Source organism: Megalobrama amblycephala, linkage group LG20 (assembly GCF_018812025.1).
Source record: "Megalobrama amblycephala isolate DHTTF-2021 linkage group LG20, ASM1881202v1, whole genome shotgun sequence".
Lineage (NCBI taxonomy): Eukaryota > Metazoa > Chordata > Actinopteri > Cypriniformes > Xenocyprididae > Megalobrama > Megalobrama amblycephala.
This window is the reverse complement of record NC_063063.1, coordinates 33,353,017-33,379,684: the sequence shown is the minus strand read 5'-3', so window position 1 is coordinate 33,379,684 and position 26,668 is coordinate 33,353,017. Positions and strand designations below refer to the sequence as shown.

Sequence of the window (26,668 nt, the reverse complement as noted above, 5' to 3'; positions counted from 1 at the left end):
ACGACCTGCTGTAGTGAAGTTCTCTGACACATGAAGTAGATTACCAGCAGGGGGCAGTTGTGTTTCATAAATTATATTGTTTATGTACAGCTCAAATAGAAATAAAATATTAATGATTCCGTTATGAATGTTTTTACATGCTTGTCATGGGCGTTTGAACATTACTGTAGAGCTTAAATTGTGACTGTTAAATTCATAGGATTATTTAAATTTTAGTCTGGTGAACACTACTAAGAACAAAAAACAGTGTTACAATAACTTGTTTAGCAACCTTAATTCACACATTGTGGAATTATTCTGTGAATTTAACACTATGGCCTACATGTTATCCTTTATTAAAGTTTTTATCAGTAGTATTTTACATAGCTATTGTTATTATTACACATTTGACCTAGGGATGTGACTGTGAGGAAATATTTCTACCTGTTAATCGACGTGTGACAGTGTAGTACTTCTGAAAATAAGTATAATAAAGATGAATAAAGAAAAATAAAACAAGAGCGCTGCAGTGACGGTGTAATTATTCTGAATGAATAATAAAAGCATATGCATATTAAGCTCAGTACATTACAGTATCAACACGTCACTTTTTTTTAATCAGGGTATATAATATAATATTCAACAGTGCTCATCGTTTACTCAACCAGTACGATTCTAGCGCTCGATCAGAAGTTCAGCTGTAGTATTAATGTAATGAAGAGACTCTCTAACATCTCACTGTCAGTGTCACTATTACCTGTATTTCTTTTGTCTTGTTGTTTCTGTTTTTCAGTTCCTGTGTTTCTGTTGCTCTTGTTAATTCCCATAGCAACCCTTGTTTGTAACCATGACAACTCATCACCATCAGTCTCTTGTTATCTAGTATATTTAAACCCTCAGTCATGTTCATTGTCGTGTGTTAATGTTTCCTGCTGGTGTTTATTGAATATAAGTGTTCATCTTCTTTCTGCGTCAAGCCTCTTACCTTGGATTTATGATTTATCAGTCACTGATTCATCATGAGCTCAAAGCATTATGGGTAGAATCTCTCTACCGTCTATTCTGATTCATCAACACAGTTTCACTGATGATTGAGACCAAGCCCCAAACCCAGGATAGAGCGGTTGAGTGAATGTGGTCTGGACTGTGTGGATGAGGATCATTGTGTCTCCAGAGACGCTGTAGAAGGACAGAGTTCCTGCACTGTGATCCACATACACTCCTATTCTCCTGCTGATGATGGGCTTTACAGGGAGTTCAGTCTGTATCTTATTGTGTCTGAATGAGTAACTGGAGGAAGAGCAGAACAAACTCCAGGACTGATCATTATATCCAAACAAACACTCATCACCCCATCCCTTCCTGCTGATGCTCTTATATGACACTGATATACACACACCATCATCTCCACTCCACTCAATCTCCCAGTAACAGCGTCCACACACACTCTCTCTACACAACACCTGCTCATAATAATCAAATCTGTCTGGATGATCAGGATACGACTGATCTGTGTTAGTGTGTATAATCTCTGTGTTCTCCTCAGACAGACGGAGGCGTTTATTCACTGTGTTCAGATCCAGATTGAGCTGATGGGAATCTGATGGAGATAAAACACATCAGAATCATTAATCTGATCTTTTTTTAATATTATTATTATTTTTTTTTTACTAATTTGTATTACAGAATCAAATCTGAAATTGATTTAGGATTCTTATCCATTCTTACAAAATCTCATTTTATCTGAAGTTCTGAAATCTTGAGTTCAGTACTCAACTCTGTTACCAAGCAACCAACAAACATGCGAGAGAGAGTGTGTATGTGAGTGTGTGTGTGTGTGTGTGAGTGAGTTAGTGTATACGTACATTTGCGTACTCCTGCTGTAATTCTGATCTCTCCTCCATGATCCACACTACAAAACACATACAGTGTCATAGTTAATCAGTAAATACACACACACACACACACACACACACACACACACACACACAGGTTTGTTTTTGTGAATTGTGGGGTCATTCCATAGGCGTAATGGTTTTTATACTGTACAAACTGTATTTTCTCTCCCCCTACACTACCCCTACCCCTAAACCTACCCATCACAGGAAACTGTGCACACTTTTACTTTCTCACAAAAACTTCTGTATGATTTATAAGCCTTTTGAAAAAGTGGGGACATGGGTAATGTCCTCATATTTCACCTCTTTTTGTAATACCCATGTCATTATACACATTTGTGTCCTGATATGTCACAAAAACAAGTACACACACACACACACACATCACACTTTAGTAGAAAGTGTTTCTCATCCTCACAGTGTCTACAGATCCTCTGCTCTCTCACTGTCCATGTTTGTCTATGTCTTCCTCTCTCTATTTCTAGATCATGGTCACTTAATCTAGATTTGGAAAGGATTTGTCTTTCTTTAAAGTCTGTGTGAACCAGAAGTTGCAAACAACTTTTCTCCAGTGTTGTGATGTATTTCCAAGTGAAACGGAATATTGAATAGAGGGCAGAGTTTTACTTTAAAGTCCCTGTAAAGTCATTTTAAAGTATGTGTTCTGAGTTTGTCACACCGCAGAAAAATGTGTTATTAACCACCCAGCCAGATCTGAATGATTAAAAATATCTGCAAGTAAATGAAATAAGTTATCAAAATCTCGAAAAAATAGGCAGCGCTCTCTGCTCTCAAACGCTGGGGGCGTGTCCGCTGTCGGCGCTGAAACCACGCCCACTCACGAGAGCTGCCGTCTCAACTTGTCTAATGAGTCAAACATACTGATGCATATAAAAAGAATCATTTAGAAGGTTGCAAATTTTAGTAGAGTTACTGTGGACTACCTACTAATTATAACATAAGCAAACTCGGCAACTTACACTCATTGGTGGGCACGTACTGCCGACTGTTGTCGAGTCGACAAATGACGGCGCCGCGAGACGGGAAGATGAAGGCCGGGACGGGAGAGACTCTGTCCGGCCCCATATATCATCGGTTATCGGTGGGACGGTAGGAAGGCCGAGGCGGGAGGGGGGGCCGAGGTCTGTTCAGTCACATTCACCAAAAAAAGCGGATTATCTGTGAATCCCAGCTGTCTGATTAAAGTTTCAAATTATCCGGTGTAGAACGAGCACTTTAGAATCCTTCATATCACCGTTTTAGGAAATTTAAATAAGGAGACCGAGCATATTGTATATTATAACAACCATGTAATATGCATTTGCGTGACAAAGGCATTACTAGTAAATGTGCAAAGGGCTGTATAACTGTAATGACACTCGAGATTGAGCGAGTGAGCTGCTGTAGAGTTAGAGGCGGCGCCACGCTCGGTGCGTCATCGACAGTTATATAGTGTTAGGGGCGGGGCTATGCTCGGGGGTCCAAGTGCGTCATCAGACCCCCGTTTTAGCTCCGCCCAAAAAATCCTGAGCAGAGACTTGGTGAAAAACTGTTTAACACTCTAACTTCACAATTAAGCATTACACAATTCACAGTCTTTGTAATGTGTTTCAGCAATACATTTGTAACATTTATAAAGTGTTTAGAAAGAATTCTCAGAATTGACTTTACAGGGACTTTAATGCTCCTCCTCTCCATCTCCCACGCTCCTCCTGGTGGAGTGGTTTACGTGTTTTCAACCCAAGCCGTTAAACTGACGTCATCAGAGAAGGAACGCCATTCCAGACCGGAAGTAACTTTTCAGATTTTGATTAAAGATTACCACGACAAACTATTTTGTTCTGTGTTTTAACTTGCACGGATTAATTGTTCACCACAAGACTAGTAATATGCACTAACAAAGTAAATAGGGTCGATCTGTACTTTAAATTTCATTAATAGATAATTTACCAATTTAGTGCTTCTACTTAGGGTTGAGTAACATTGGAGTTTATTTTGGAGTTTAAAATGTGCTTTTAGTGATTCATCATGAGAATCTTTTAGATTTTGTCAATTTCTTTAATTCACGTGTCAGTAAACAATCTATACAGTCTTTTAATACTCAAGAGTGATTTACTAAGCATATAAGAAGCTAGCTAATATGAAATTTACTTTTATTCAGAGACAAGTTTTGCTGAACTCTATTAAAAGAGGCTTTTCGCTTTGTATTCGCATATCAAACGAAGCTACAGCAATCATAGATTTTGTACAGCACAGTGTATAACAGATTCAGACTGCATGTTAGCAAACATCACCAGCAATAGATCGCTAGCAGATTTTGTGGTTAAGTAGACGCTGTGTTTGCTTACTATTTGCACCTTATGATTAAATGCAAACAATGTATTCACCTATTTACATAGCAGCTGCATTTAGTTGATTAAATCTGGGGCTGGGCATATACAATTTCATAACTATGGGACGAACAGTGATTTATGATAATGACGTATTTGTCAGCATATTTGTAGGCTTCACTTCTGTCATCTAATATTATTTCAACTTAGTGTGTGGCAGTTCCAAGTATTCTCAACGAAGCAAGAGCACAGTTGATGCTGTAATTATATAATTTTTGCAAACGTTTTTACTGGTTCTTTGGAGGGTGTTTCTATCAGATGTTCATTATATCAGTTAGTCACTTACTGCTCAAACACGGTGTTTTCCCATTTTAAACAGAAATGGGAGATTCATTGCATATATGGACCGTATTGATGGTATATCGGGACTCAAGCTCTGTTGCAGTTTTCAAAGCACTATCACACCAAAGCTATAGATATAGGAACTTTGATCACACGCTGTGCCGCTGCTTGAATATAGAAATATCAATACATGTAAGTTCATTGTGATAAAAGCTCCGAGTTTAGAAGCGTTTTTCTGAAAGATTTCATGAAAGCCTCAAACGCTTCAGAAAGTTGTTTTCCTATCACTAATTTTAATGGCTTATTGATGCAGCTGCACTTCCTTAGACCGCTTGGGCTGAGATTGAGCTAGGGGTCTTTGCACACTCTCGTGGCCATATGTAATTCATGAAATAAAGTGTTCATACTGACAGTCGGTTGCATGCTCCAGGGTTTTATAAGTGACCTCTACGTATACGTGGGATTTAATATCAAAATGCATGGACTGACATAACATTTGCAAGGGACAGAGATATGCCAAGTAGTAATGCATTAATGTTAACTCTGACAAATAGTACATTAGGCCTATAATAGAATATTAATTTCAGTAGCAGTTGCTTGCTCAATAGTATTTGCATTAGAGCACCCTCACTAAATTTGGGGAAAATTCTGGAATCCAGAACAGGGCTTGGCATTCACATCTAAACCTTTTCTTTTAATCTACAAATTATTAAACAAAGCTTTATTTGTTTTAAGGAGGGTGTTTACAGTTTTGCATAGAGGAGTAAAATACAAGCATATAACAGTAGTGCTACATATTAAGTTTATGCAGCAGCATCAAGCCATCTACGTAAATTACTGCGACTAAGCATAGTGGACATGAGATGTTTGGTGATGTGCTTTTTTATGTATAGACATTTACCGGGGCTCAACTATTTTCAAAGCCTTTTCCAATTGGCTGATATTTTCATTTAACCATGTGTTTTGGGCTGGTTTCAGCTGAATGAGTGTTGGACACATACTATAATCTGTCCAAATGACCTCCACATTTACAATAGGGATATAGAGGGTTTGTTGAAATTTTGTTTTAATGGTCAGTGGTTTGCTAGTGTATGGCAATGAGCTGCTATCCGTGCCTGCTATCACCTTGTCAACTGCTCTGTTGTAATTGAATTCATTGTGATAGCTGTATTCTGTGGGGAAAATGCTAGTCTAGAAACATTGATTTTGCAACAATGAGGAAACCGTTCATATTAATAAGGGACCCTCTTCAGTCCAGATTACAGATTTGAAGTTGCCTTATTGGTTCAGTCATGGTTAAATTCATATTTCAGGCTGCACACATCCCATGCTAAACACCCAATTGCTGATTCTGTGTTGAATTTCAGAAATTCCACCTCCTGTGTCTAGAGGCAGACTATGGTCTAGAGCAGGGATTCCCAAAGTGTGGTGCGCGCACCTCCAGGGGTACGCGAGCTACCACCAGGGGGTGCGCGAGAGGAAAAATGTAATGGCCATCTGTTTTTTTTAAGTGGGATTTTTCCATAAAAAAAAAAAAAAAACATGAACAGTAAACATTTCCTTTGTAATCGCTTTTATTTTAAATAAAAAACTATAATTCATGGGCATCGGAACCTGTATGTGGGTGGGACAAGACCCACCCACTTTTTAAGACAAATGATATTGGACCCACTCACTTTTACCGTTTCTAATTAAGCATTTGTCTGTTCATTTTTTCAGAGCGCGTCATATGTCAATGCCCTCTCAAAGCACAGAGCCCGATGATGAAATAACTTTATTAAACTGACTTGTTTCCAAAATTTCTAGTGCTTTCCTTGTTCAATGAATATTTTCCTTGTTTCTATTTTAATGCACTTTTAAAGACAGGATCACCATTTGTACAAAACAGACTTGCTTCTTGTGTCTGCTGCAAGTTTTGCGCATGAGCCACGCACCTTGCTTATCTATCTATCTATCTATCTATCTATCTATCTATCTATCTATCTATCTATCTATCTATCTATCTATCTATCTATCCCTGCTTCTGCTGAATTATTTTTATCCCCGGTGGGATAAAAAATATATATATATATCCCCAGTGATACTACTCCACACACCACCAACAGAGCATAAAAAATACCAAAAATAAAAATATTTTTTAAAACATTGACAAATAAAACGTTGCGTTTAAAAAGAAATGTCTCTTTACGACCATAGCAAAAGGGACACTTTTCAGACGCGCATTCCAACTTCACCTCAGACACAGGCAGTTGAACAACAGTGAACTGCGGTCAGATGAAATGTTGTCAGGCTATGTCAGTAAAACTCCAACCCGCCGTTAGGCTATAGCCTACTGTGCTCGAGGCGCGAACTCAAGAATTGCTTGCGCAAATGCGCCGGCGCGCGCTTCATAGATTATTATAGCTTAAAAGCGCAAAAGAAATTACAGGCATGCACCGTCGTTATTCTGTTGTAAATTAAGTAATGAAATGACCAAACATGTGATTAAAGCTGCCTCAAAACTGTGCATGAATGTATGTATTTGTTGACATGGTTTTAAAGTTATTGTTATCCAATTTGTTGTCCTTAAAACGTCTTAAAATGCACATTTGTACACCAAGGAAATCAAAATTTTGGGGGGAAGACCCACCCACATTTTTTTTGCTTCCGACGCCCATAATTTATTAGTTTTTGATAGAAACGTAGAAGAAGACAGCAGCTGGCTTCTTTTATGCACTGCAGGCTATGCTCTTTGTTACTTAATTATGTTGTGGATCATGTGTAGGCTAATTTTATTGTCGTACTTAAAAAGTTTCAGATTGATCCTCGTTTTTATTTATTTTATCTATTTCGGAGCTTATTCTCTTTAATGTTGTGGATCTTTTGTAACTTCATTGCAATTTAATTCAATGTACTGTCGTTCTAATTTCCATAACCGTTGTGTTATGATGATGATGATGCTAGCTCCACGGTCATTTAATAGGCCTAGCCTATTGCTGCAATGTTTCTTTTACGCGGCTGAAAATAACCGTGCTTTCTGTTACTGAGCCTGTGTCTGTCACTAGTCCTCTTAAAAGTGGAAGCTTGTGCGTAGCGTTGTTGCATTATATTGAAACTTTGTTGATGTTGTTATTGTCATGCGTGTTCTGGTTATTTGCGCATGATTAAACATGAGTCGATAAATGGCGATAAAACAAAGCTTTGTTGCTTTTTTTTTTTTTTTTTAGTGGGGTTTGGGGGTGCGCCAACCCGGTTGGGACATAGAAGGGGGTGCACAGGAAAAAAAGTTTGGGAACCGCTGGTCTAGAGGCAGTGCCATCAGCCTGGTCTGCACCCCTTTCAGCCAAACTGTACTCAGGGTATCCGCGGGTCCTTAAAAAGTCTTAAATATATTTTTCCTAATAAAAGTCCTTAAAAAGTCTTAAAGAGATTCAGATACGATAGGTCTTAAATATTTTTCGTTGCATTACCGCAAAAATTTCTATAGTCTGACAGACCCAGACACTGACTGATCATTGGACAGAAGATTTTTTTTTTCTCGCGGTAGTTATTGCGTTGCATCATCAGAGCGAATTGAGGTAGAAGCCAGGTAGCCGTAATAGGTAAGTGCAAATTTAATGATAAATGGCTTGAGAAAGATGAATTCTCCTGGTGGTTGAGGCCAGCACTGGTAAATGTCTACAAGGCAAACTGCGCCGTTTGTAGAAAATGTTTTAAACTGGGTACAATGGGCATCAAAGCGGTCGCACACGGCGAGCATCTGAATGCATCTTTTGCAGTAATGTGACGGAATATATCCGGAATTCCATTTTTTTAGGTCTAAAATCATGAGTCATGACGCATGTGAATCATGCAGATCAGTAAGATGTTTTATATGTTTTACGTATGTTATGTTTTATGTTTTCTAATAGGTAATTGACGGAATGGTCCAGCGCGGTGCCATCTGCAGGACAAAGGTCAGCAAAGATGTAGGAATATCTGATCAAAGCTACTGCAAGTGATTTTCCAAGCCGGAAATTCATATATCATTTGCTGAAACACAGAGACCGCAGCTCATGGTTTCGCTTAGTAACGGCAGACGCCACCTCAGCGCCAGAGCACTTTGGAAAGGAGAAAGTCAAGTTTCTATACAGAGGAGTAATATTTATTCTATATTTTTTGTCATCACTGTGAGCGCTGGATACTGTTTTCAATTCATACTTGCAGCCGGAGGGCGTTCTGTGCACCTTTAGTCCACAAATTAATCTAAAGAAGAACAGGATATTCCAGGAACTAACGGCATGTCTTCCAGAGGTTGCTAACCATGGCTTTAACATCCAGATAAACACTTTCAAAGACAATAAATACACGATTAAGATGATGTATACATGTATTGCCTCAGAATTTGCGTCTGAATATTGCTCGCTCCGTGGTCGTGGCCGCTTTAGCGGATAATGAGCTGAATCACGGGCGTCTGACATGTGTCCCTTTTCATACAGATTGCATAAACACAGATTTTTTGGTTTCAATTTGACTTACACGCTTTAAAACCTGACATTTCATCGTTTATTTAGACATAAGTCTCATTTTTGTGTCATTAGTATTCACTAAGTTACAGTTCATTTTCTGAGAACTATCAGATTGGACTTCCTTCGGAGAGTGTACACAAATAAAAGATATTCCACAGATTAAAATGGTGTATAACTCTTAATTATATGTGCAACATTGACAGAGTATTTTGGGTATCTTTCACACTGGTAAGATAAAAACCGAGGTGGTATCGACGGCGATACCTCCTACTCCAGAGCGTTAAAGGGATAGTTCACCCAAAAATGAAAATTTGATGTTTATCTGTGAATGGGAACTTCTACTATAAGAGTAAATTAAACTTGCTTAGACAAATCCAAATTAAACCCTGCAGCTTGTGACGACACATTGATGTCCTAAGACACGAAACGATCAGTTTGTGCGAGAAACCGAACAGTATTTATATAATTTTTTACCTCTAATACACCACTTTGTCTAACTGCGTTCAGCATTGGCTTAGTGAGGTCTGATCGCGCTCTGACAACGGCAGTGATGTCTAGCACTCACTGAAGTATATGTGCGAGACATCACTGCCGTTGTCAGAGCGCGATCAGACCTCACTAAGCCAATGCTGAACGCAGTTGGACATAGTGGGGTATTAGAGGTAAAACATTTAATTTAATACAATAGTTTATATGATCCTGTTATCGACATGTGCCTTTGACTCTCATTTATATTGTTAACTATATTCTAAATAAACTACTTTGTCCTGATGGTCTTTCTACCTCACATACCTGACTGAAAGGCTCATTATGTGGGTCTTTGTCTCCTCAGGCGTGAATTACAGCATTATTCATGATTAGTCACACCTCCACACATACTGTCTTTCTAAACAAAATATCTTACAAAATTTAAATCAATATATTTTCTCATGTGAATGAGTAGGCAAGATGATTTTCACATCATTTTGAAGCAAAAATGTTACTTTTTATACAAAAAATTTCAACTCTAGTTTTTGGAGTTGCTTAATCAAAACTCTTCCTGTTCTACATACTTTAGTTTATCCAGTCTGTATTTTGGATCCTTCAGCTTGGCATTGAGCAGCTTGACTCCTGAATCTCCTAGGTGATTGTAGCTCAGATCCAGCTCTTTCAGATGTGAGGGGTTTGAACTCAGTGCTGAAGACACATAACCACAGCCTTTCTCTGTCACCATACAGCAAGATAATCTACAAAGGCAAACAGCAAAAGTCCACATTACATTAGTTTGGCAATCAGATTAGTTACTATCACACACTGACCTGTGCTGTTTGTATTTGCAACTGTTATTTTCTGTAGATTCAGTCACAAAAGTAACAAAATGTCTGTGGGAGTGTACCAGAGTAAAATAATTCAATTACTTTTATAATTGTAGTTAAGTCATCAGACACATTTACATACTTATTTGTATTATAGAAATTGTAGTTGTTAATAAATTCTTTGTTTCCCTAAAATATCTTCAAATACTTTATTAAATAACTTTAAATTTAAAATAACTAAAGCTTATATTTTAACGTAACAGCTTATATTTTTAACATAGCTTGCTGAGGATTTCTGTTAAAATATTAACTAATGACAATAAAACACCAGTGACAACACCAGTGACCTAATTGTTGAGAAGAATTATAAACAATTCTCATTACAAAATTGGGAAAATATTTGGCACAAGTTGGATTTTCAGAACCATGTTATGAGTGGCCCAAACTCACTTGCAGGAGTTCATGTGGAGTAGCATTTACTGCAATAGACTCAAACTTAGCTCCTGGAGGGCCACAGCCCTGCTGAGTTTAGCTCCACCCTAATTAGGCATATCTGATTTAGCTAATCAAAGTCATCAGGATTACTACAAACTTCCAGGTAGGTGTTTTGGAGCTGGCTGGATCTAAACTTCTTCGTATGCCGTTAGCTTGATTACCTGGATTTGACTGATGAAGATTTGGCATGATCTTGGATTGTTTGGTTCTTTGACTCTCATCCTGGACTTGCTGCCATAGCAACAGGTCTGTAAGCTTAAACCTGCTCGTGAGCAGGCTTATTTCATGTAAACAGGATTAGATTAAATCTTTTTAAGCAGAATTGAAGCTCTGTCCCAGCCACTGCTAATTTATTTCAAGAGTACTCTACTTATCCAGGGACAATAATTTAAAATAATAATAATTTACAAATTAATTAAAAAAAAATATTATAATGTTGTGTAGTCTATAACACTATAGACAGCCAGTTTTACTCATTGAAAAATTTATTTGTGATGGAATAATAACTTTACAGTTGTTTTATGAGTCTTAGACACATGCTGTACAATTATTCTGAGCTGTGCATTAATTTGAATGGTGACGCTATTATGGGAGTGGCTTGATGCAGCGCAGGAGATGCAGATAACTTGATTTTGACTTTAATTAATTATTAATTAATTTTTAATTAATGCCGTTATGTAACAAATCTGCTTTAAAAATAAAATTGAATGAATTGCAAATTACAACACAGAAATAAAAATGACTGTATAGATGCTCATGAATCTAAATAATTGTGAATCATGTAAAAAAATGCACATTTCATTTATCTATTATAACATGTATGTTGTTCTTTGTTGTTGTTCTATGTTGTTCTTGTTGTTCTATGTTGTTTTTTGTCAGGTGTCTTTTCTAATTATATTATTTCATTACGTTGCTGCCTTGCCACCAGCCAATCGCTGCATTGCTGATCGTGGTTTCGAGTATCGATACATCTGCCCTTCTTAAGGAACTTGAGAATGTGCAGAGATCTCAGACAACTTAATCCTGATATTTTAATCCAATCCACAAATTTGTTTGAATAGCCAAATTAGCCAGAAAACAGTTATTATGATTAAAAGATCTAGCATCTGTCAAATCATCTCAGATGTATTAAGCGAGGTACGAATAACGGGCCCCAGGACAGACTGAGTTTAAAACCACTGATTTGTTGTGAACTGAGCCACCCTCACACAAAGGATCATGAGTTGCTTCACAAGTTTTACAATTTGATATTCATACTAAGCCATATCCTGTTCTCTTAAACATACATTGTTAGAATTCATAAAAAAAAATTACCCAGCCAACTGACAAGTAATACCATTTCATTTAATGGCCTTTTGGTGTGTGGTGTTAATTTTGAACCTGATCTGGCTGAAATGCTAGGGTGCCCTGCACACAGCCACTAGATGGCTAGATGTTTTACATACCAAAGTGTTACCCCACAAAATATTTACCTATATCACCATGCATGTTATTTTCTTTTGCAATTTTTTTTTTTATTTTACAGTTTGTAAGGTTCTGACATCCTAACGTATGTAACACTAAGCAATGTAAAATGAAGTAAGCCTAAAACAAATTCTGTTAAGAAATTATTGTATGTATATTGTGTATATTCTACTTTCTCCTATCTGCATTTCACCTCTGCTCTAGCTTGTTCACTTCTAATAATCCTGACATTATATAGGCTCTGTGATAAACTGTTTGTCATGTTGCTAGATTCATCCATGCTGATGGCCTGCACTCCTGTCAAAGAAAATCTCAGGCTAAAAACCATATGACTAGTAAGCCCTAGTGAAAAAAAAGTATACTAAGTATACTTGCAGCAAGACTAATTATTAGTATATTTCAAGTGTGTTAATGATTAGTTCATTTAAAGTGTGTTATTTTGAAACAACTAATTTTGTACTAAGTATATTTAAGTTGAAATTAAGTAGTATTAAAATACAACTTTAAGTATATTTAGTATACTTATGTGTACTAAATTGGAACAACTTCAAGTATACTTAGTACACTTTAAGTATATGTCTGTGTAGGGACTAATTACATGCTTGATTAGTGATATTAAAGTGTACTTAATTTGTGTTATAAGTATACTTTATTTGTGTTATAAGTATATATTTTTTGTTACAATATAAGTTGCATTATAAATATACTTTATTTCTGTTATAAGTATACTTTTATTTGTGTTATAAGTATACTTTATTTCTGTTATGAGTACACTTTGTGTTATAAGTACACTTTATTTGTGATTTAAGTACATTACAAAATAATTATGAGTGTCTTCACCTTTGGCTTATTCCAAATACTAAAAATTACACACTTTAGTCAATAACAATACACTTTGTTATTACTTATACTTTGTATAATATAGTCAACATTTAAAGCGGATCAAAACCTTTAATCAAAGTTGTCCTAACTTTTTTGATCCACTTCAAATGTTGACTACTGTACTTTGAATTACATAATCTCACACAATACAGTTGTGCTACTATTTAAACAGTTTAACACATTTTCCCAAAGTTGAATGCATTTGTTTTCAAGGCCATTCAATTAAATAAAATATAAGAACATCACTAATGAAGAGACATATTTCATTGACAAATCCAATAGTTTTTATTTAAACTTAATATAGATTCAGCATAACTTACCATGTTTTTCATTAAAGAAAAAACAAATATTGGACCATGGTGACCCTCTGTACACAAATACAAATTACACATTATATTTCATTTTCTGATGAGCTTCTCATTGTGTCTGATGGCGTGAAGAACAGCATCTGTTGACAGAATATACAAAGATATAAGACAGCATGTTCAACTCTTTATTCACGTTTACAATAGTCTGTCTAAATCCTACATTGAACCAATACTATTTTTGAACAGTAAATGAGGATTAGCAGCTGGGAACTGTATCAGAATGGCATGTCGATATTTTAGGTACATAGTCAAGCATAAAACACTTTATGAATTAATATCGTACAGAATACGGGCCGATTTGACCAATCATATGAATGTTTTGGTGCTGCATTCAAACATGTTCCATAAACCACCACACACAAACTCAAAAAGGAGATATCAAGCCGAAATATCGCTCTCAGTTTGTTAAAGAAAACAAAATAAAGTTTGTTAACTGGTAGACTACAACTCACCTCCCAATAGCAGCACTTTTCTCCGGTTCTTTCAGGATCGCGTAGGCCATTAGATTAGCCGGTTGTCGCCATCACGGTCAGTCTGTGATGTCACTTGATTGAACTGGTCAGAATCCCCAAGATTGAGCGATGTATTACGCTCTCAGTGTTTTATTAAATAAATTATACATTGCGACATTATACTTCACCTGAGTGACTGAGCGAGCGATTCAGACGACGACCGTGACGTCAGCAGCTCTGATTGGCTGAAGGCAGTGAGCAACAAAATCTGATTGGTCACAGACCAAGTTGAAGAGACATTTGAATTCCGACAAGTTTAACCACTCGACATATTTTTTCGCAAGTAACATTACTTGTGCTGCTGGTGTGTTGTTTAATATAGATTTGTGTGTACGACTGTAAAATGATTCTGCCAGTGTAAACTTATTAAACATTTACACATATTTGGAAATTGTATAGGCTACACTGCATTTACTAAATGGGCTTAATGCATTCATACTGAAATAAATAAGCACAAGTATTATAATGAATTCCAAGGATGAATAAGTAAACTTAAAAAATATACTCAAATTTAACTTTAGATACACTACAACTTCAGGATATTAAATAATGTATTTTTTAAATATACTTCCAGTGCATTGTTACAATGATCATTTTCAGCACACTGTTAAAATATACCTCAAATATATTTTTATAAAGTGCAAATAAATACACTTTTAAAAAATAAACTGAACTTACACTTCAAGTATATTTTTCTAAAATATATTTTTTAGAAAATATACTAAAGTACAATTATTTCAAAGTGTGTTAAAAGTTGCATTGTGAAAATATGATACTAATATACTTTTTATATATTTAATGATAGTACATTTTTTGTTAGTATATTTGCAGTGTACTATAGAAAAAGGGAATATATTTAAAATACAATAAAGTATACTTTTTTTTCACTAGGGAGCACAACATCAAACATACACTATTGTACACTATTGTCTCACATTTTAAAATCATTAACCCCAAGTTGTTTCAGTGAGACTGTCTGTGAGAAGTCTTTAGGGTAAATAATCAGAAAAATGAGTTGAGTTGACAAATTTAATGTTGTATTTATGATAAACTATTGTGATAAAAGGATGTCATGGTCATTAATATATTTTCTCTAGGTCTGTTTTGAGTTTCTTAGACACCATACTACAGTGTTCCACTCAAAGTTATTTATTTGTATGTATTTTTTACTGATACATTCTTAAATACTTTTTACTTAATACTTGGTAACACTTGACAATAAGGCTTATTAGTTAAACATTAGTTAGTTACAGTATTTACTAATCTTAAGGATTTACAGCTTTGCAACGCCCACATATCAGCCAGAGAGCATTCCTGATCAGATGCCAACGTCTGCGACATTTTCCCAATTAGCAAACACTCCCTGAGCTATATCTTGGCAATGGAACTTTGTGCATTGGATCAACAACGGCCCGATGTACGTGTGTTATCTGGGTAGTTAATTATTTTAAAACCATTTACCTCAATATCTCCAGCTGACAGTTTGAACTCTTCAGTCCATCAGAAAGAAGCTTCACTCCAGAATCCTGCAAGTCATTGTTACTCAGGTCCAGCTCTCTCAGGACAGAGTTTGAGGATTGTAAAACTAAAGACAAATGTTCACAGGACTGAGCAGTGAGATTACAGTACTGTAGCCTGTGTAGAGAACAAAAACAGAAGCAGTAATGCTTATTATGAAGCATTTGTAATCAGGAAAATCCTTTGAATGTAGTGATGTAAGCAAAGCTAAAACAATTTTCTCTTCATAAAACCTTGAACCTGTAGTTATATCATCACACAAATAACATTTATTCATTTTTCTCAACAGTCTAGGCCAACAAGTCAACAATGTAAAATGAAGGCCCAATTACAAAAGACCAACAGTGTATATAAATGAATTTAAAGAAGACTCTTACAGTCCTCTTCTGGTGTTTTTGATCACTGGCAGCAGTCTCATCAGTGCTTCATCAGATCTTTTGTATTTCTGCAGTTCAAACTTTTCTTGAGTCTCTTCTAAAATCAAAAGCACAAATACAAGACCAGACCACTGAGCAGAGGACAGCTTCTGTGCTGAAAGATTTCCTGAGCTAAGATTCTCCTGGATTTCCTCCACAAAGTCATCTTTCAGCTCACTCAGACAGTAGAAGAGATTGATGGTTCTCTCTACTGATTTCTCCTTCTGTATCTTCTTTTTGATATAGTCAATAGTGTTTTTAACACTCTCTGTTTTTAGTTCCAGTTTTGGCAGTAGTTCCTTCAGGTCACTCTGATTGCACTCCAGTGAGAGTCCCAGTAGGAACCGGAGGAAAAGGTCCAGGTGTCCGTTCTCGCTTTGTAAAGCCTTCTTCACTGCAGTTTTATGAAACTGAAACAGTGGCTTTTTGGACAGTTTCCATGTGAGTTTTTCTCTCCAAGATAGAAGAAATAGGTCAGCTTTCTCATCTTTGCCCATCAAAAATGCATAAAGAGCAGCAAGGAATTCCTGTACACTGAGATGTACGAAGCTGTAAACGTTTCTTGCCTTTTCCTCCTGAAACATTCGAGTGCATAACCCAGAGTACACTGACCCTTCCCTGACATCTAGTCCACATTTCTCAAGATCTTCTTTGTAGAAAATTAGGTTTCCTTTCTGCAGCTGTTGAAAGGCCAGTTTTCCAAGCTTCAGAATAATCTCATCAAAGGACCTTGCATTGGCTTTAGGTTCAGGGTCATCACAGTATTTTTCTTCCATCTGTTGCTGCTGAGAAATTAAGAAGCTTGTGTACATCCCTGTAAGAGTTGTGGGAGTTTTGTCATAGTTCTCTTGAGCCAGTAGAGGCTGAAGAACAGTGAGAGAGATCCAGCAGAAGACAGGGATATGGCACATGATGTACAGACTCCTGGATTTCTTTATATGACTGATGATTTTTTCAGAGACCTCAGTAGTGCTGTTATTTTTGAAGTATTGCTCTTTCTGCTCATCCTTAAATCCTCGCACCTCCGTCACTTGATCAATGTAGTTTCGGGGTATCAGACTGGCTGCTGCCGGTCTGGATGTGATCCAGATGAGAGCAGAGGGAACCAGATGTCTTTTGATAAGGTTTATTATTATCTTACTCACTGTTGTTTTTTCATTCACATTTGTAAACATCTCATCTTTGTTAAAGCTCAAAGGAAAGCGACATTCATCCAGCCCATCAAAGATGAACATGACCTTACCGTCACCTTCAGGAAGAGAGGGCAGCTCTTTAGGACTACTAAAGAAGTATTTGTTAAGCAGTCCCATGAGACTGTACTCTTCTTTAATCAAATTCAATCTACGGAATGGAAGTGGAAATATGAAGACTATATCCTGATTTTCTCTTCCCTCAGCCCAGTCAAATATGAATTTATTGACAGAGACAGTTTTTCCCACTCCTGCGATTCCCATTGTCAGCACTTTTCTTTTTCGTCGACCCCTATCACACTGGACTTTAAACATGTCATTACACTTGATTGGCTTCTCCTTGGCAGTCAATCGGTTGTGGTTTGATTCAATCTGTATCACCTCATGGTCATTCACTCTTCCTCCAGTCTCATTATCGACCACATATAAATCAGTGTAGATATCAATCAGGTATTTCTGATGACCCCTCTGTGAATTACCAACCAATATCTGCTCATAGTCCTGTTTCAATTTTTCCTTCAGATCAAGTCTGGTCTTTGTGTAATCATGGAGAGTAGCTTGAATGTCATCTGCAGCTGAGCCTTTAAAAAATAGCAGAAAAACTAAGAGATCATGTTTTTCATAAGTTCATGCTTCTACTATATTCAAATTAATCACACTCTTACTGCATGTTGCACATCTTACACTGATTATGCTGAGGTTTTTAATATATGGTGATGGAACTGCCTTGACTAATGCAGACTCAAATGCAATTGGCTTCAATATTAACATTTAATGATAACTTTCTTTTTCTAATTCCTTCCAGGTCATTTATTAGTTTGTCACTATTAGACTCGGATCAACTTAAGGCCATGCTGACCAAAATTATTAAAAACTTTTTGATCAAACCGTTGACCCTCTAGCACACCACACAATACATGAGACTGTATAAGGCTTAGGTTAGGGTTATTGCAATGGCCCTTCATATGTGGAAGTTGTTAGTGTAACAGATGTAGGCTAGTGAGAGCTGTGCATGTAATCCTTACTTCCTTGATCTAAAGAGGTGCTCTAGCGACTGACGCTAGAGACCAGTCTTTAGCCTCCTTGCTAGAGCTCCCGCTTCCCATGTAGATGGGCCCGGGTTTGAGTCCCACTTAGAGCAGGTGGTTCGAACTGGAGGGGCTACACTTGCAGAAGTTTTAATTCAGGGTGTAAGACACTTGTGAACAATTTGTAAAATCATGGCTAGACACTCTGTTCTATTAAATGTACATGTATAAGATCTCTCACTGTTCTGTAGTTGTTGCTTGTTATATTTTATTTTGTTCCCATGCACAGGCATTGATTGTTATTTACCCCGTATCTCTTTTGAATGAGCTCCAACCGTGGAAGATGTCTTCATATTGCCTTCATCCTGATCTGCATGTGAGAGAGAAAGAGGATCACTCAATGGAAAACATAAATCACAAAATAACATCAGCAGAGCAAAGAGCAAATATTAAGTCAAACCATCACACTGGCCAACAGTCAATTACAGTCACAGTGAATTAAACATTACCTTGCTTGTGATTGTTCTCCAGCTGCTCAGCTAGATTATTTTGGTTAATCTTCCTCATGATCTCCACCATGATCTTCACAGCTTCTTCTGGTCCAAAACATGCTACCATCTTATCCACTGTGTCTAACCTATCTGTATTCTCCATATCAGAATTTGATATACACCTATGTTTTTTTAAGTGCCACTGAAACTTCTTCAGTTCAGCTTTATTCAGTTCATTCAGTGATTTCTCAAGAAGTTCTTCAACAGATGCCATCGCCCTTCAGAGATTCACAGCTGCAGGAAAAAAAGAAAAAGATCTGAAGTAGTTTCACTCTTAACATGCTAACAATGAGAACCCCAGCAACCATCCCAGAATGCCCTAGCAACAAATAAGCAACCATTTAGCAACACCCTAGCAAGTTAGCTGCTGCTCCCCACCTCCTTTTCCAGAAGTGTTTCCTCGGATACTCTGCCAACAGCTAATAAAACATTAGCTTGTATTCTTTGGAACTTAAACCTGTTACACCAAAACTTTTTCACAAAACTAATAGAACCAGTTTTCAAAAGGACTCATGACACAAGAGTGAAACTGTGGAAAATCACTGTGTTGTCAAAAGACCCACAAACAATATATCTAAATTGACAGGATATAGATTTCCATGAAATAGTTTCAAGTCCCAGAATTAACGCTCCAGATAAATTATTTGTTATTAAAGCCTCTATGTTCATAAACCACTGTCAATTTCAACATGAAAGCAAGCATTACTGTATGTGTGATTTGGCATGGCAGTCAAAACAAATAATAATTAACAACTGCCTTACCTAATGCAGCAAAATCCTGCTTTTTGACAAGGCCTGGTTGCAGAATCAAAACGGCTGCTTCTGAAATTAGTGAGGGTATTTCTCATCCTTTTCTATATGATGATTATTGTGTCAGTCATCGCAATTTTGAGAGTGAATCCTGTATTTATATGGGACTATGCTTGTAGAGCATGGAAAACAAGTTTTATCCAAATTTGGAATATTAATTATTATACAGTGGGTACGGAAAGTATTCAGACCCCCTTAAATTTTTCACTCTTTGTTATATTGCAGCCATTTGCTAAAATCATTTAAGTTAATTTTTTTTCCTCATTAATGTACACACAGCACCCCATACTGACAGAAAAACACAGAATTGTTGACATTTTTGCAGATTTATTAAAAAAGAAAAACTGAAATATCACATGGTCCTAAGTATTCAGACCCTTTGCTGTGACACTCATATATTTAACTCAGGTGCTGTCCATTTCTTCTGATCATCCTTGAGATGGTTCTACACCTTCATTTGAGTCCAGCTGTGTTTGATTATACTGATTGGACTTGATTAGGAAAGCCACACACCTGTCTATGTAAGACCTTACAGCTCACAGTGCATGTCAGAGCAAATGAGAATCATGAGGTCAAAGGAACTGCCTGAAGCGCTCAGTGACAGAATTGTGGCAAGGCACAGATCTGGCCAAGGTTACAAAAAAATTCTGCTGCACTTAAGGTTCCTAAGAGCACAGTGGCCTCCATAATCCTTAAATGGAAGACGTTTGGGGCGACCAGAACCCTTCCTAGAGCTGGCCATCCGGCCAAACTGAGCTATCGGGGGAGAAGAGCCTTGGTGAGAGAGGTAAAGAAGAACCCAAAGATCACTGTGGCTGAGCTCCAGAGATGCAGTCGGGAGATGGGAGAAAGTTGTAGAAAGTCAACCATCACTGCAGCCCTCCACCAGTCGGGGCTTTATGGCAGAGTGGCCCGACGGAAGCCTCTCCTCAGTGCAAGACACATGAAAGCCTGCATGGAGTTTGCCAAGATGGTGAGAAATAAGATTCTCTGGTCTGATGAGACCAAGATAGAACTTTTTGGCCTTAATTCTAAGCGGTATGTGTGGAGGAAACCACGCACTGCTCATCACCTGTCCAATATAGTCCCAACAGTGAAGCATGGTGGCGGCAGCATCATGCTGTGGGGGTGTTTTTCAGCTGCAGGGACAGGACAACTGGTTGCAATCGAGGGAAAGATGAATGCGGCCAAGTACAGGGATATCCTGGACGAAAACCTTCTCCAGAGTGCTCAGGACCTCAGACTGGGCCAAAGGTTTACCTTCCAACAAGACAATGACCCTAAGCACACAGCTAAAATAATGAAGGAGTGGCTTCACAACAACTCCATGACTGTTCTTGAATGGCCCAGCCAGAGCCCTGACTTAAACCCAATTGAGCATCTCTGGAGAGACCTAAAAATGGCTGTCCACCAACGTTTACCATCCAACCTGACAGAATTGGAGAGGATCTGCAAGGAGGAATGGCAGAGGATCCCCAAATCCAGGTGTGAAAAATTAAATGATTTGACACAGATATGTACTGGATCATTTGCCAACTCTTTTTCTCTAATAATAATATATTATTATGAAGAAAACAGATCCTAGACCAGCAGTTATGGATAGTTTTTCCCTCTAAAAGCAACCAGAAGCAGCAGCAGGCAGTGGTTCGTTTGAGTGAGAAAACTATCAAGTCTGTCTCCCTCTGTCTGTAGGGGGGCACAGGGATGTCCGTGGAGGGGCCATGCCTCCCTGGTCCCCCCTCTGGCCCAATTCCAAAAAGTTTTCTTATATGAAGGAGAAAACAATGGAAAAACTACTGCTTCACAACATTGTGCTGTGACATTAAAAACACTGAAATGGAGAAATCTCCTTATCTCTAACTTGTGAAGACAAACATCCCTTCAAACCACACAATCATAAGATTAAACAACAAAAGAAAGCATTGCAAGAGCTAGGAATATTAATTTTAATATTATTAAATGATCAAATGAATAAATGATATAAATGTAATCAGTCTTAGTAACCTGCTCCGAGCAGGACTCAAAGTGTGGTTTCTGGCATGGGATTCGGGCGCTCTAACGAGGAGGCTAAAGACTACAGTCTCTCGCATCAGTTGCTAGAGCACCTCTTGTGATCAGGGGAGTGACACACACAGCTCTGACTGACCTCATCTTGAATGCTGCCCATCCCTGAGCATAGATATATTTTCACTCACTGAACACTCTGACTGAGGGCTTGAGAGTTTTGCTCCATCAAGTGATTTACTATTTCAGTTCAGCTCAATGCACAAGCGTCCCTGTATTTGATGTACTGCAAACTCTAGTGTGAAGCCGCATGACTCGCCATAACTTTACTGAGAGCACTGTGTTTCTCACACACAAGCAAAGAGAGAGAGAGAGAGAGGCCATCTCAATTTGAAGGATCCTTGGAAGGCAGCCTTCATTTCTTGTCCTTCATTCGGCCTGTTTTGAAGGATGAGTCTGGCAGACCGCAGACGATTGTCATTTACTGTATTACATTAATAAAAAACCCAGTTAATGTAAAGATTTGTAATACAAAGTACCTTTCCAAAATTAAGTTTTAATAGTATTTTTGTGACGTGACTGCAGAGGCGGAAACATTTCTGGCGCAGCCATGCACACTTACTAGACCTGAAATCTCATTCTAGCGTTTAATTGCTGAAGAGAACACTAGCCTACAAACCTCAGAAGGACTGGACTAGAAAGAACACAGTCTCAGTAGGATGCACCCTTTTGTTTGAGAAACACACTAAAGGCAAGTCAAATTTGGACACGATTTGGTTGTCTGAGACAAATTTTGCCAATCCTAAAAGATTCCTTTAATCCTAGCCTAAAGTCTTTGATCGCTAGTTTAACTTGTTCACCGACAGCCAATTAATGACCGACAGTGTCAGAAGATTTGGCACACAGTCCTCCAGTGTGACTTCTCCTATGACAAGCAACAAATTGCCTTCTTTTTTCAAGATAAGCTGTGATCGAAATTAACGCTATTGATGTCTTTGTTAGCCACCATTTCAGTCCCGTGTGTAATGCAGCTCACAGACACCGACCGCGTGTGGGTTGATGATGTAAAAATTTTTATGCGCGTGTCCGTTTTTAACTGTCGTACAGTCTGAATAAATGACAGCTAAGATCCCACAGTGTGACATGAGGATCTTGAACGTACAGTCTGACAAGCAACCATTGTAAAGGACTGTTATAAATCGCACAGTGTGCACCCGACTTTAGTTTGTATTCATCAGTTCCTGTTTTCCTTTGTTCAGTTTTCCCGCTACTTCTTTGTTGTCATGGTTAGTATTTTTTTATTGTAACAACTTACAAGCAAACAAACAAACAAGGTACATAATCAATTCACTGAATATCACAACATATGATCATCCATAGCAAATAACCAACAGAGATCACAATAAAACAAACTGACAAAAAAAATCAAATAATAAATAAATAAACAAAATAATATATATGTTAAAAAAATTAGATAAATCAACTTGAGGGCTTTCTTGTTTTTGTTTTTTATCAATTCTAAAGATTTGCACAAGAGTTTAACTTCAATTATCCATTGGTTAAAGTATGGTTACTAATATCACAACGTTCACTTGTGTTACCCTCATTATTGTATATTAGTTCTTGTGTTTTCAGTGTTCTTTGTCCAGTCTCGTTAATGCTATGTGACGTCTGTTTGTAAATACAGCTTCATCAGCAGCTGCATGTTCAAATCTATAGCAGCAGCAAACTTTAATATTATACAGCGACTAAATATGAGGATGTTCAGAGTAATGGGCTTCTTGCATATACACCTTCAACAGGGCTTATTATTTGCTCAACTCCAACACACTTCCAAGGCTGATTTCAGTTATCCTAGTGTGTTCGGGCTGGTTCAGCCGAAGCGCGTTAGAATTTTGCTCCATTATCTCTGTGTTCTAATGACATCAATTTCACACAAAGGTTTTAACCAATGGTTCAGCTGAAGGACAACTGTCACTCAAGACTGTCACCAAGGGAATGGTGGCATGTCCTGATATTGCGGAGTTAGACGCGTTCCTGGGTCAACATATTTTGTTGATCCTGGAACAACATTCTAGTCTGAAAATTTAGTCTTAACCCTATTCCTACCCCTAAACCTAACCCTACCCATAAGTTATCCCAAAAATCAGAGGGAAATGATAGATGAATAACACTGATGTAGAAGTACCAATTCATGATTTTAAGCCTAAACTTGACATAATCTGTAAACTTGTCCCTCAAATCTGATTGGTTGATTTGAATGTTGTTCCAGGATCCACAAAAGTGTTGACCCAGGAACATGTTGAACTCAGCAATATCAGGTTATGCGGAACGGTGACCATTCCACAGCATTGGTTTAGCGTATGGGTCTGTAACGTGATTAAGGAACGACTCAAAAACCCGAAAGACTCAAGAAATGAACTAATCAATTCTCTTTCTGGCTCAGACTGCATTGACTGAAACAGGTGATCTCCTACTAGCAGTACAGAACCTACAGAATATTACACATGCGCGACTGAACGAATCAGTTCAGTTGTCTGTAGACAACTTTATTGATTTTAATGGAGTGTTGTGTGAGGCCTTGAACTGAGATGAGTGACAGCTTTTTAGTGATTATAAATTGAGCGCTCTTTATATAGCTATAATCCATTGAATAAATGTACTGTTTTTCATGCTGCTAAAAGAACTGATGGCCACTAAATTTTGAAAATAACTAAATATAAAAACAGGATTCACTCTCAAAATTGCAATGATACTAGCAGGGGACAAAAATATGGCATGTCAAAATCGATACACGCAATGTAAGCTAAATGCAGACTAATAGTTTACTAGAAAAATATTAGTATCAATGTATTTTTAAAAATTCTATTTCAATTATTGGTAAAAGCAATGACATACAAATGATTTTAAATATCTCACGGTACAGTGCTGTTGTTACGGAGCTGTGGCTTACACATTACATCTGCACTAATTTCAGATGATATAATAAATAATCGGAATAAATTTAATGTTAGACAGGATATCATGACTACAGTGTATCGGTCACTTGTAGAATCTGTCATGACGTTTAATATTGTTTCTTGGTATAGTCTACTTTCAGCTGGAAATAAGGAAAAATTATCAAGAATTATTAAGCAGGCATCAAAGATTATTGGGGTCTCACAGCTTCAGCTTTCAAATCTTTATTATGTGGCAGTTAAGAGGAAAGCTGTTTATATTATCTCAGATTGTACACATCCTCTTTATGAGGCTTTTCAGTTACTTCCATCAGGATGCCAGTTTAGAATTCCTTTGGCTAGGAAGAAGGCTTCCAGGAATTCGTTTGTGCCCAATGCAGTAACTATTTTAAATAAGGTTAAGTGATTGTGTGTGGGTTGTTTTTTAATTCTAGGGTGTTTTGTTTTAAAATGAACTGTGTGTTGTGGATTGTATGTATGTAGTATGTTGTATTGTATGAGAGCCTATTAACCAAAGAAAAATTTCTATCATTGTTGATAGACAATAAAGATTCTCTGAACTCTGAACTCTATGATTTTATTTATAATTGTCCATCTCACAGTAAAATTAAAATTTTAAGTTTTAGTAACTTTAAGCTAAAGTTCAGGTAAATGTTTAATTATCCATCTGATTAATAAAATAAAAATGTAAAAATTAACTCTGCAAATCCATTAAACTATAACAACTGCAAACAACAAATGAATTTTTATTGCAACATGTTATTTATCATGATACATAAAATTTAATTTTAACAAAGAAAATTAATAAACAGACAGTGACAACAATAATGTGCATAATTCTGATTTAACGTCTTAACATAATATAACTTATTCTTAATCATAATATAGTTAGTTTCAATTAATATTGAAGGCTATATGTTAAATATGTAGCTCTGTTGGACTCATTGACTAAGGAGTCCTTGCCCTGAAAAACTTTGAAGTTTGATATGTGCTGCTGACCACTGATTCAAAACAAATGACTCGCAAAAGTTTCAAAGTTTCACAAAGCAGTGATTCGTAAGCGCTCATCACTAGAGTCAGGGCTGCCAACTCTCAGACATTCAGTGAGACTCACACAACTGACACTGTTCTTACGCCACACATCCATTATTCTCACACAGTGAAAACTTGCAAAGCAAAGACGAGACTGGCACCGACAGACAAGACAGAGCAGGTTACTATGATATGAAACAAAGTCTAAGCTTTCAAATTCTGTCAGTTTTATTTCAAATTTAAACAATAAATACCATTTTGCCACTCTTAAATGTGACATAACAGATCAAGCAGCACATGAACCAATCATCTCTTCTTTACTACTAGATAAAGTCCCAGTGAACCGGAAGTTGCAAACGACTTCAGCGCTCCATCTCTCGCTCATAGCAGACTATCGGTTGGAGAGGAGAGGTTTAAGTGTTTTCAACACAAGCTGTCAAATGGACCTCATCGGAGAAGGAACGCCATTCCAGACCGGAAGTAACTTTTCAGATTTTGATTAAAGATTACCACAACAAAACATTTTTTGTGTGTATTAACTGTTCACCACAAGACTAATAATATGCACTAAGTAAATAGCTAGCTAGAAAAATTAACTATAGAGAGGAGCATTTTGTTAAATATCTGCACTATATTACATATTTATTATATTTTTACTCATATCATAAAAACTTCATTATATTAATTTGAGTTACTAATTTTAAGCTTTAATAATAATACCAGCTGACAGGATCAGAATTCTTCCTTGAGAAAAATTAACATGTAGGTACCGTACTTGATATTTATCCAAATTAAATCTGAGCTGAGAGACATATCTGCCCAGCAAATAATTACTTTGAGTTCTGTTAACAATCAAAAAAGTAATAACATTGTGTCAATACTGTATGTTAAGTCTCGATCAATGTGAATAAATACATGATACTTTGAAATATATATATATATGTCAGTATTTTATGAAGTAGCATGTACTAACCATGAATAATGACGATGTAGATGTTTCTTGTTCCTCCATTGAACTTGTGTCTTCAGTAGAAGTTATTATGAAACTCCTGTCAATTTTACATTTACATAAAAGACTGTGCAGGGTGGAGTTTTCTCCAGAACTTAAAC

General features: G+C 37.0%; 1 protein-coding gene across 1 annotated transcript; it reads right to left on the bottom strand.

Moving 5' to 3' along the window:
- Positions 1-891: 891 nt before the first annotated feature.
- LOC125255517 (NACHT, LRR and PYD domains-containing protein 12-like) lies at positions 892-26,668 on the bottom strand. The gene is made up of 8 exons (XM_048170824.1): positions 26,532-26,668; positions 18,714-18,989; positions 18,512-18,574; positions 15,948-17,757; positions 15,514-15,687; positions 10,089-10,262; positions 1,845-1,891; positions 892-1,579 (listed from the first exon to the last, which is right to left on the bottom strand). Exons 2-8 carry the CDS (start codon positions 18,967-18,969, stop codon positions 1,050-1,052), a joined length of 3,054 nt encoding a protein of 1,017 aa, XP_048026781.1. The 5' UTR covers positions 18,970-18,989; positions 26,532-26,668; the 3' UTR covers positions 892-1,049.